We start from the raw sequence: 12,199 nt of genomic DNA on the forward strand, positions 1-12,199 counted from the left end.
GCCGACGCAGGCACCATAGCAGACGCCTCCGCCTCGTTTCGTATTGTTTGTTTTACCTTGAGTACAAACCGGCACACCCACTAGGCGAGCCTACGCCCTTACCAGGCGACGTATTCGACAGCGAGCGCGTCATTCGCGCTACATCGGTGAGCAACACAACCCGTTTTGACGACAGCGTTACCGGCTAACGCTACAGCGTCCAGGATCACCCCGACCGAAGTCGCGACTTCAGGAAGCGCGTGCATTTGGCAACGCCATCAGCTTTCTAGGCATGGAGGACAACGTGAGGCACCTGGTCGAGCAGGCCGAAGTAACCGGCGGCCTGCATTACAAGAATCCGGTGAGTAGTTCGCTGCTTTCGTTTGCTTATTCCGCGCGTCATGTTGGCGGGATAGCAGCGGTTTAATCCAGTTCGCTGCACGGCACTCGCACGTGTTCGTTTTACTCTGCTTTGATTGCGTTAAGTCAGCAGCTTTTATTGACACTGTATACCATCACTATAGTTATGACGGGAGTATACCCCCCACAACGCGCACCATGTTTATGTATTATTTGTATCGCAGTTTCACCTGGGTGTTTTTTCGAACCCTGTTTTGTATGATATCATCTTTAGGTCTTATTTCAATAAGCAAACACACGCAAATCAAACTTTCTTTTTCGAGTTCTTCCTATGCGTTGTCATCGAGGATATGCGTTGTTACAGTAACCAACTATAGCGCTAGTCTGTATTCAGTTCTGTAGCTGAATTATTCAAATCATGCTTGTTTAGGTGCTGATGGTTTATCTGCTATTGCTATTATATAAAGTGGAACAGCTAATTGCACTTTATGATTGCTATTCCAGATGACACATTCGTAATGCTCGCGATCTCTGTAATTTATCAGGACCACGCCCACTCAATTCACTCTGCCCAGCGTGTTGTTTCCCATCAGGTTAACTTTAAACATCAACCTAACACATCTCCTGTCATACACTTTCTTTTTATTTGCAACGAGACATGTCGAGGCTGACCGTCCAGACGTACTACGCATGGGTATGATGGGAGCAGCTGCTATAGACTGCATGCGTCGCTGCTTATAAGAGAGACGATCCACTGGACAGGAGGCGGTTATTTTTAGGATATCTGACTGCTAGACTGGAACTACGAGCGCCTCGCGCCGACCACGACCGGCGCGCTTATTTCAGGATTTCCGTTTGCGGCGCGACTCGCTGAAAGCACCTCGGACGTCGCTTGAGAAACTCCTTCCCAGCGAGCTGCCTCCACTTTTCTTGTTTATGTTCTAGCTGTTTCAGCTGAGAAGAATGCGTAGCGCGCGGGTTTCACACATCTGTCTCGCCAGCGCTGTAGTCGCGCGGCCAGAGGTTGCAGACCGGTAGACAATGGCAGAGCGCGAAGAAGCAGGACAAAGGCGGTTGTTATTTCTTGAGACTGCTGTACTTTCCCCTTTTATTTAATTCCACATGCGCGCTGCTTTTAATGACAGTATAACTATCGTAAACAATGCGGCAGAAAAAAAAAATCTAGCTGGCTGTTTTTCGAAATCGTTTTCTCTTTGTAGAGGGTTTCGGATATTATTTAAGGCAACATTTTATAAATATGAGGAGTGGAGACAATGAGAGAGCAGATTTAAAAGAAATCGAGAGAAAGAGGGTCCGATGTTTTCACGAAAAAATTCAAAGAAATTGATTGCGCAAATAAAGCCACGCCCATCCCATTCCCTTTAGCATCCCCCCCCTCCCCTGTCCAGCAGCCACCGGACAAAACACAAAATACGCAAAAGCGTGAAAATTTCAACTAAGACCGCAAATGACAAAATTTGAAGGAAGGCCAAAATTGTAAATAAACCGGATCTTTCACAATACAGCATATCAGAGGTTCGAAATAATATTTTAAAAACACCGGAATTAGAATAAAAAAGCAATCAGAACGAAAACTGGAAGTTATACGAAAAAGGCTAACTGAATTTAGTTAATATTAAAAAATACAGTGCATGCAGGTGTGTCTATGCACTGTAGTAAATAGCGCGCAAGCAATATCATATTCTGATAGTCCAGCTCGGATATGTCGCATTATTCTTTACACCCAGCACGCAGAACATTTCCTTGAAAATACTATACGTAATAGTATAGCGCTATCGTTCGCGTTTATAGAACCCGCATTTAGCGGAGCATTCGATATATCGAACGGCGCGCCGCGCCCCTTCAAATGGCACGCCATATCGCTGTCATGTGCATGGTACAACCAACATAACTATATATAACTAAAGCAAAGCGGCGGCCCTCGCCTGGCGTGCTTTGCTGCCAAATGTACTGCGGAAACCAACTGTGCCTTAATTTTAACAATAGTATTCTATTCATAGCGTACTGGTAACTGGATTAGATACCTTACGATGAGCGATGGCTAATTCCAATGCACCGTCCGCAGCGGCTTCGATGCAAAGCAAGCTAGGCCTAACAACGCTAAGCGAGCGGTGCGCTGCCAGCAAACCGGTGGGCGCCAGCTCGCTGCAAGAAATGCGTCACTATATGCCATGAACGCAATTTTTTTTCTACTTCTAGGGTACATATAAGCTTATTTAGTGCCATTTTCTGTATATATCGAATTATCGATATATCGAACTACTTCGCGCTTCTTTTCGATATACCCAGGTTTGACTGTATAGATGCACAAATGCCCTGAAATTTTCTGGATAAAGCACTGTAGAAATCTATTGTGCAGATGGTTTCCGTTCAGCTACGCCACGGGATATATATGATTTATCACCGGCAGCGCGCCAGTTGACATCAGTTTTGAGCAGGAAGAATCGCTCATGTGTCTTTCCGCAGCGTTCGTTTCCCTCGATGGGGGTGCAACCCCCTTGGCGGTGACTCATTTCGTTACTGACTGAGCGAGGCTTACTCGCATGTGGCGAGCGAACGAACGTGTCGGTATAGGACGCTTTTTCGTTATAATGCGAGAGCATAGAGGTCACGTCAGGAGCAGAATCTGCCGTCTAAAGCAGCGAAGTTCGCTGATTGGTCGAGAGAGGTCAAGTGACCTTGTGACGTCATCACAACCTGCCGTGTTGGGCTACCCTGATTGGTCGAGGGAGGCCACGTGATTACCTAACGTTATCGAAACTTGCCGATCGCGTTGTGAGCAACTTTGTTTCTGATAGCAACTTATAGATAGCATTGCTGCAGATCAAATTAGAAAGACAGATGTTAAATCGAATGCTATTGCATTCCACTTTTAGGGTGACTTAAGCGTCCCCTAGTTTTTATCACATTAGTTAAAAACACTTCTCTTCGGGGTGGTGTAGTTAGTGACAAAAGCTTTGTCAACTTTGAGCTCCGGACGCATTGAAATAAATAGCAGCGGTGGCATAGTGGCTTGAGAACCCGCCTTGCATGCGGGAGGAGCGGGGTTCGATACCCAGTGCCGCCGGGTACCTACCCGCCGGTGTTACAAAGGGTACAAGCTTTCCCCTGACCTGGTGCTCGGCTTCCTTAGGGGGAAATGTTTGGGAAATGGGTCTTTGACCCCAACTTGAGCAGACGAATAAACACCTTATAGCTGTTTGGCCACAGATGGCCTTGCGCCATTAAAAAACATATTCATAATCATCATCACAGTGAAAAAAAAAAAGAAACAAAGCTGTCTATGAATGCTGGAAGAGACTATTGCAAAAATGAACGCACCTTTCCTGTACTTGTAACCCCCTCTTCAAATTCGCAGTGGTTACAAACCATTCGCAGTGGTTACAAACCACCGAGTTCGACTTCTGCTGCTTTCCTCAACTCATGAACTCTTTGCAGTTTACCGATTTCACTCTAAAGATGTCTGCAATATTTTCCTGCCTTGTGCGTGCATTGCACACATATGCAGAAGTTCATAACGAAGTTGTGGAGGGGACATATGTAAAAGTGTTGGAAAACATTTGCGCACTTATCGTAGTAACCCGCAGGAAGAGTAATAAAATACCGACCAGCAAAGCTTGCAGGCTGGGAGACACGAATCCTGTGCAACAAGTGCTTGTAAGACGTATCCAGATGGTTGGTGTGGGAGGAGCCGGTGGTAAGTGTCAACGGAGAACTATTAAATAACTTCTAATTTGATGACATTGTTATATTAAGTACCTCATTGGAGAAACTACAGCGCGTATTTTAGGAACCTATTCAATCGATGGAGAGTAATGGGTCTGATATTGTTATAAAGGAAACTAAAGTACTGTTCAAGATTACGAGGCGGGAAGAACTGTTTACGACAGGCAGCGAAGCATTGGAAGTGGTAAGGGAATGCATTTGCTTCGGGCATATATATTGACCGCCGATCCGGACCATGGCGGTGAAGTTGCAAGGCGAATAAAAATGCGGTGGAGTGCATTTGGCAAGTATTCTTAAGTCATGAATAGTTGTTTACCCGTATCTTTCAATGGACGCCGTTATATAATTGTATCTCGCCAGTCGCTTTCGCCTGTGAGGCACAAACTTGAAGGCTGCAACGGAAAGGCTTAAAATCAACCTGCGGAAGAAGCCGCAGGCTATGCAAAGGAAAGTGAAAACTGCAAAGTTTAGGGAGCAGAGTGGGTTACAGAACAAATGCGTGTAAATGGCATCCTACCTGAAGTCAAGAAAAATCAGCATGGGCGGTACATGTATAATGCGAAGGCAAGGTAATCAATGGTCCGTTATGGTAACGAATGGACTCCAAGGGGTAGGCTAACGCAAAAGGGAGGGGGGGCACAGTGTTAGGCGGGAGGATGAGATTAGGAAGTTTTCGAGGATATATGGTGATTACGTCTGGAACAGGACAGAGTTCATTTGAAACCAATGGGTGAGTCATTTTTCGTGCAGTGTACTCAGCTGGGATGATGATGGCATTGTCTCACTGTGCCAATGAACGCGATTCGGATTAACTCTACCCGGCTCGACATCAAACCCTTGCTTCGATCCAATTGTAAATAACAAAATAGAAAGACAAAGAGGACAGGAAGAGCGAAGGCGGTGATCGAAGAGTTGAGGTTGTAAGCTAGTGGTGGGATTCAGCCAACAACTGCTCTACAGTAGCGACACTCAGATAATAATTAAAATCAGGATTATGCGGCGAAGATATGGAACCTCGTAGGTCTACGTCGGCATGCACACTATCCCATAAAAATTATAATCAACTACTGATGTCCCTATCTGGAGCCCCTAGTGTGTAGCACTATGTATAAGGGAAGAAGGGGACAGTGCAAGGTGATGTAATGACGAAAGACCCTGATGAACCAAGGTCGTGCGAACATCAAAGACACCACTGACAATGATTAGAGGTCAAAGGTTGCAACTGGAATTTCAGTATCGTTATTGTAAGTTTGTTGATCTTTCTTAGCTCGGGAGGACTGTTGATAGACGATGCAGTCGACCAGCGGAGTTATCAAACTGTGAGTGCCACACCCGCGTTGGCTGCGTCCAGACTCCACTTGCATCACGCTGCATTTGTATCCGGAAGCGCATTTCCCGAACACGCAGGGCGCGCTCAGAATACTCTCAGCGGGGCGACCGTTTCTCCCACATCGAACGCGGCATTTCCTATACTCGGCGCCAGGGACGACGGGGTTGCCTCGTCAAGGTCGGCCGTGTTTATACGCGAGTTCCACACATATCGAACCGAGCCAGTCGGGTCCGGCAGCAGCGGATGGCACGTCTGTGTTATTGCCTCCCATTGAGAGCCCGAGGTGGCGCGCGACGCGCTTGTGACGCTTGCGTGCATGGAGGCGATGCCAGGAAGCAGAGGCATCGCATCCATTGTAGGGGGCAGGCCTCGTTCTATTTCGGGCCCGGATCCGCGCGAGAGAGAACGCGCGGGAAAAAGAAAAAAAAAAGCGCGCCATTTTGTTCGCGTCTGCGCGCGCGCAGTGGATTGGAGTTCCGAAGCTCTCTCTGACGAGCGGAAGATGAGACAAAGACTGACCATGTTGGCTTCCGTCCACAGGGAGCGCTACATATATAGTGCCGTTTCCGTTGAGCGTTCTAGGCACATTTTGTGGTCATGTGTATGGCCAACTGATGACTGTGATAAGGTGGTGTTGGCGGCCGCCAGTGTTGTGAAATTAGCGAGAGCAAGCATAAGAAAAAAATCTAAAGAAAAACGCGAAACATACACACAACACTGATGATCCAAGCGCCACCTGTGTTCAGATGTAGGTTAACGATGTCAGTGCACGTTAATGAACCCCAGGTGGTCGAAATTTCCGGAGCCCTCCACTACGGCGTCCCTCATAGCCTGAGTTCTTTTGCGACGTTAAACCCCAATAAACCAACCAACCTATATATATCTATATAGCAGCTCACGGCCGCCAGATTTCATTTCATTTCATTTTAATACCTTAAAGACCCACTGGGGGTATTACATAAGAGGTGGGTACATACAGTCACATGAACAAGTGTTATGTTGAAAAATGGTTGGTAACAGCTTCGGCGAATGTGGATGGGCATGAGATGGTAGCCCGTAGATTGGCGCCCGTAGGTTGCTGCAGGTGAATGTCTCGCTCGTGAATGTCTTATGTGTCCTTTCTTTCTGTCCCTTGTCCGTTTTTGCGCTAACTTCTTCATAGCGTATAGGTCTTAAAATTCTGGACTGTTAAATGTGCCCGACTTTGAGGCATCACTATAGTGATTTTGGTAACTGGCGTGGCCGCAGCACGCTGCACCTGAAAAGGAGTCGGGCGGACCGTGGAGAAGCTTACGGTCAACGCAGAGATCGTCACAGAGAAGTATGGGGTGCTTCTATATGTATGACGTACTGCTTCCTGCTATGTTAACGCACCTCGACCGAGTATCCTTGATCCTGAGCTCTCTTCCACACAAGCAGGAGTGTTTCTCGCTGCGAAGCCCAGAAAAGGAAAGCAACTCCCACCCTACGCCTTTGTAAAGTAAAACCATTATCAGTCCATTGTGTTTAGGGGAATCCCCTCACGTGGAGTAAATTTGCAGTAAGGGAGCATTTATTCATTAGCATCCCACAAGCGCAGCCATAAGGCTACAAAAGGGAGCTCTGAAACCGGCTTTGTAGCCACATGGATGCGCCTGGGTGGATACTAACAAGTAATGATGATGATGATGACGTCCTCAGGGTTAATGGCACATACCCACGCGGGGGATTGGCCGGGGTGCATAGCGAATACAAACGCACTCATGTACAGGAAGTGGAGTATTTGGATAATTTTGGGAAACTCTGAAAGTCCCTCTAGCGGTAGTCATCGAAATCGAGCTGGTGAATCTGTCAGAGAAACCGCAGGTGTACTTTTCCACTTTATAGGTTGCTAGTTAATTGGATAAAAGCGCCCCACAAGGCAATGTGGAACAGCGAGTGACGGGGCCTCTCCTATAACTGCGTATACAGGATTAGCCGGCGTGCTCTGTGAAGCGAATGCCGCCACAGCCGCGGACAAGCAGTAGTAAAGCACGACCAAAAACTGAATACTAGGTACGCTAGATCACCGCCAAGTATTTGCACACAGGCGATAATCGGGCTCCTTGCGAACAGACGCAAACCAGCTTTTTTTTTTTTTTTTCCATGATACCGGTTTCCTAATACGGTCTCCTTTCTACAAGCGCGTCACTCCTGGATGACTTACAAGATGTGTGTCCTCGCGTAAGCGCTTCGCCGTGCAGGGAAAAGCCGCGCCTTGGCCGTGGCGTAGTCACACGTCGTGTGAAACGCCGTGAGGGCTGCTTAAATAAATGGCCGTGGAGGGCGCAGGTTTCTAATTAACTCCCGTCCCCCGAAACGATGTCAAGGTGCTTCCGAGCCCGAAAGAATGCCGTAACGGCCAGGTACCGAGCAGAGGTGCGGGTGCCGGGAAGACGCGTACTAAGGTGTTAAGCTAGCTTAATTATTTGGTGACGAGCAGCAAGCAGTTCATGAGCCAGACCATCACACGTCTCTGAAGATAACCAAGCGAAATACAGCAGCTGCTGTTGAAATGCATGTTCATATCTTGCCCGTAAATGTTTATGCATTCTGTCGAGGATAACTTTTTTGTCTGCCCCCCCCCCCCCCCCTTTTTTTTTCATGCTCTCATTTTTTCAAGCACACTTGGATAACATGAATAACCTATCCCTCTACTTACGTGGCCATCCATGCAGCGTAGTGCGCTTTTAAAGACTTGGTATTTTAGCACAGAGATAGCAGTGCGTAATTCGCGTGCTTTGTTGAGAGCGCTATGCTGCTACGTACCGGTACAAAAATTGTGCCATTTCTGTCAAAGTTGAAACATTTTAGGCAACTCCAGCAGTTTATGTTGAATAATTATTTCTAATTTACAAAATTATCATTAATTAAATAAAAACGTTTACTTGCTTCCCTGAACCTCGACCCATACCACTCTTCGTTAAAACCTTTGGGATTAGTTTATTCTGAACGCCGTGTATTCTGGTACGTATATATGATTGTTAAGATAAAATAGGGAAATGCCGAAGGCACAAGAAGGCACGATAGAAAGCAGACCTGTATGCCTCTGGCAACGTGCTGTCACCAAATAGCATGACTTAACTGGATTTATATGTTATTTCACTGTCAAACTGTACCTATATATATGGACGCTACAGAAAAGGTGCCTTACGGTTTGACAAAGTATCAATGTCTGAAGGCAGCAGCAACACGAAGACGACATTCTACATCGAAAATACGCATTATTGCGTACATGTGTACAATTCATGAGTGAACGTATACTTTATGATCAACACATTTCACACACGGACACGCAGACGCGGGCACAGACGCGGGCACACAGACGCGGGCACACAGACGCGGACACACAGACGCGGACACGCGGACACGCAGACGCGGACACGCAGACACTCAGACACGCAGACACGGACACGCAGACACGGACACACAGACACGGACACACAGACACGGACACTCAGACGCGGACACTCAGACGCGGACACTCAGACACACATACACACAAATTCTGCCGGAATATACCCTATCGTCAGAATACACAATATACGAGCACGAGAAATAGAAAGCGCGTCTGACATTCACGCATTCCAAACAACGAAGTTTTCGCGGCATTCACCCCACGAAAGAGACGATTGGTAAAACTTGACACTTCCGCACCTGCGGCTTCGGAATACACTGTCAGTCATCAGCCTTGATGCTGATATGTTTCCAGTGCCGGTAGTTGCGCACAATTCAGCGTCAGAAATTTTAGAGAGGTGCGTCTGAGCTGTCTGCTTAAGTTAGCTCACGTTAGGTTTAGTCATGACAAAAAGGATAAGAGCGGTAACCGTCCCAATTGAACACGCCAACCGCGCCTTGATAGAGGCACAAAAGTTGCTAAAACGGAGGAAAGAGAACAAAAGTGTATGTGTACATTACGCATCGCATTCAAACTTCCGGGTTTCATGAATATGTTCACTATTACACGACTTGCTAGGAAATATACCTTTTTTATGCATATCTGTAAGAAAATGGTGTTATTACAGGATCCGCTGTCGGCGCGGATAGAAATATAGCACTTTGTGCTTAAAGAACGCTCGATGCATCGGGAGGCATCTTATAGACCAGAATTTTGAGCCTTTCCCGGGCGCGGCCATGGATGGATGGATGGATGGATGGATGGATAGGAACGCCCCCTTTGAAACGGGGTGGTGGCAATTGCCACCATGCTCAGCTTTTCTTTATTTATTATTTATTTTATTATTTTATTATTTATTGCACCGACTGGCGCGCCGCGGTGCGGGCGTTTCTTTGGGGACTGCGGGGCTGCGGCAGTTCCGCGGCCGCGCCTGCATATAGCCACGCTTCGGGCGCTAAAAAAACATTGTCGAGCATACTTCCGCTGCGTGGCTGTGTTGCAGGAAGTATTTACGTTATCACAGCGATAACATTGACGCGTTTTAATGACATTTAGTTTGACATTCAGGCTAATGGTGCCGGCGCCTAGAACTCGCTCGTGCTTATATCGAATTCCGTCTTGGTGCTCCAACGCAAAGAAACTTTTTGTTCAATATCAAGCATTAGGTGTGTGGCTAGCATGCAGTTCCAATTCCCATGCACTCTTATTCCTTCCTGCCGGCCGGCCATAAAGCCCCCCCCCCCCCCCCCCTCCCCATTCCACAAACAGGGCTTTCTTGTCGCCGCGCCAGTTTATCAACAAATTACCGCTGTGAGCTCAACTGGGTCAACAGAAAACAAATTGTCATGGTTTATGCAACCTGGTGCATGAAAATAAAAAAAAACGTACACTCGCTTAATTTATCGAAGCTTGAATAGATATGAGCTGCTAATCCAGCTTTCACTAATTCTGAGATCCGAAGTCGCGTTATTTTATTCAGGAGCTCTCGCCGCGTGTGAGACCGTTGCGTAGCCGTTTGGCTAAGTGTGGAAATGTAATGAAATCGCGCATATTTTTCTATGAATAATGTAGATACCGCATCGCTGCGGTGTCTAAGTGGTTACGGCTCTCGGCTCCGGCCCAAAAGACGCGGGTTCGATCCCGGCCGCGGCGGCCGAATTTCAATGGAGGCGAAATTCTAGAGGCCCGTGTACTGTGATATGTCAGTGCACATTAAAGAACCCCAGGTGGTCGAAATTTCCGGAGTCCTTCACTACGGCGTCCCTCATAGCCTGAGTCGCTTTAGGACGTAAAACCTTAATAAACCAAACCAAACTAAGGTATACCAACCGCAGAAAGATACTATAGACAAACCCTTACCCCCCAGATACCTCTGACATGCGTGCGGAAAAAGCAGCTGAAATCGGTAGCGGTCGTGCTTACAATCCTGTGCATGAAATCTGTTTAATGGGAACAAGAGCAAGCTCAGCGCAAGGGTGCCGAACACGTACTGGTGATCGAAAACACGCGCTCCGTCGGGACAACCTTCAGTCTGCAGCTCGCCTATCCAGTTACTATTCCACTGAGTCAAATCAATAGATCTACATTCTGATGCATAAAATTATCATAGATGATATCGCACGTAAAAGGCGACAACAAACGACACGACAGCGCAGAAATCTGCTTAGAAGTGCCGGTTTCCAGTCCGTACACTACCTGGTCGACTACCCTCGGATGTCACGTTAACGAGTAACTGCGCACAAGATAACCGCAGTACTGTCTGGAAGAGGGAAAATGTGAATAGTGACGCACAGCACACACCCTCATAGGTTATAGCTGATGGAGCACAGCAACGGCAGAAGCGAACACGTAAACATGCGTTCTACGCGCGGCGCCGGCGCGACCCGCAATCCCTCGGGCCGCGCGCGCCGACAGATGGCGACTGGTGTCGAGAGTAGGAGCGCGCCCGCAGCCCTCCGAAGCGTGGACGCACAAAGCGAAATCTTGTTTCAAAACGCTGAAACGCGCTGCATCTTTTTTTCTCGAGTATAACCCGTCATAGCCGTTCGCCCACATGGATTTGCTTGTCGCTACCAATGTCCGCTCACCGCTCGTTGCTTCCCGTCCCGAACAGTCCCCCAATGTTGCTACACGAGACAGAGAAAACACAGCTGAAGAAGGGAGGCATGCGTCTCCGTGAAATTCAAGCACTACCTACGCTTGAAGCCACGTGTCCAAAATTCCCCGTCTTCCTTCTCGGCGGCGCACCTGTCACCACCGTCCCTGCATCGTGGGCGTGGACCGTCTCCAAGTTGGGCATTGTTTCGTAAAACCGTTTCCGACAATTCGAGGGAGCCTTTTCCACTTGGTGCACTCGGGTTGATGTTTGTTTTTCCCTGTGTTGCTTACTCGAAAGCTTGCCGAGGAATACGATGCTTTGCATGCGAGGATGGATCTGTCTGTCGGTGTTAGTATTGTCTTCGCAGTGTTTGGGGTGCGCGTGTTGTGGGTCTGGCGGATGAGGGGGAAGTTGCACTGTATACGTTTTTTCCGGTTTCTTAGCGCTTGCTTGCATAACCTCGTCAGACAGCGGTTACAGTCGCGTTCAACATTACTTGCAACGCAGCAGCTCCGACTGCACTGAAATTCGCGCTTCATAGTGTTTGAACGCGTCATTATGCAGGAGCAGGAGCATATCAAAAATAGAAAGGCACAACAGCTTGCTCTGTGTGGACATCTGAACTACGCATTGAAGAGATTAAAATGGCTCGCCGCGGTGGCTCAGCGGTTATGGCGCTTGGCTGCTGATCTGAAAGACGCGGGTTCGATCCCGGCCGTGGCGGTAGAATTTCGATGGAGGCGAAATTCTAGAAGCCCGTGCGCTGTTC

The 12,199-nt window shown here is 47.8% G+C and overlaps 1 protein-coding gene across 2 annotated transcripts in view; it reads left to right on the forward strand.

Moving 5' to 3' along the window:
- The first annotated feature begins 55 nt into the window (after window positions 1–55).
- Window positions 56–12,199, forward strand: part of LOC149331836 (galectin-6-like) — a 51,229-nt gene continuing 39,085 nt past the window's right edge. Inside the window, exon 1 of one of the 2 annotated variants that reach the window (XM_089556890.1) lies at window positions 56–340. In XM_089556890.1, coding sequence (XP_089413016.1) covers window positions 272–340 — 69 coding nt within the window. In that variant the 5' untranslated portion in view covers window positions 56–271. The remainder of the gene's footprint in view (window positions 341–12,199) is intronic. The other variant, XM_089556891.1, reaches the window with a different exon arrangement.

Source organism: Amblyomma mixtum, chromosome 8 (assembly GCF_055824585.1).
Source record: "Amblyomma mixtum isolate Tamu chromosome 8, ASM5582458v1, whole genome shotgun sequence".
NCBI classification, from domain to species: domain Eukaryota; kingdom Metazoa; phylum Arthropoda; class Arachnida; order Ixodida; family Ixodidae; genus Amblyomma; species Amblyomma mixtum.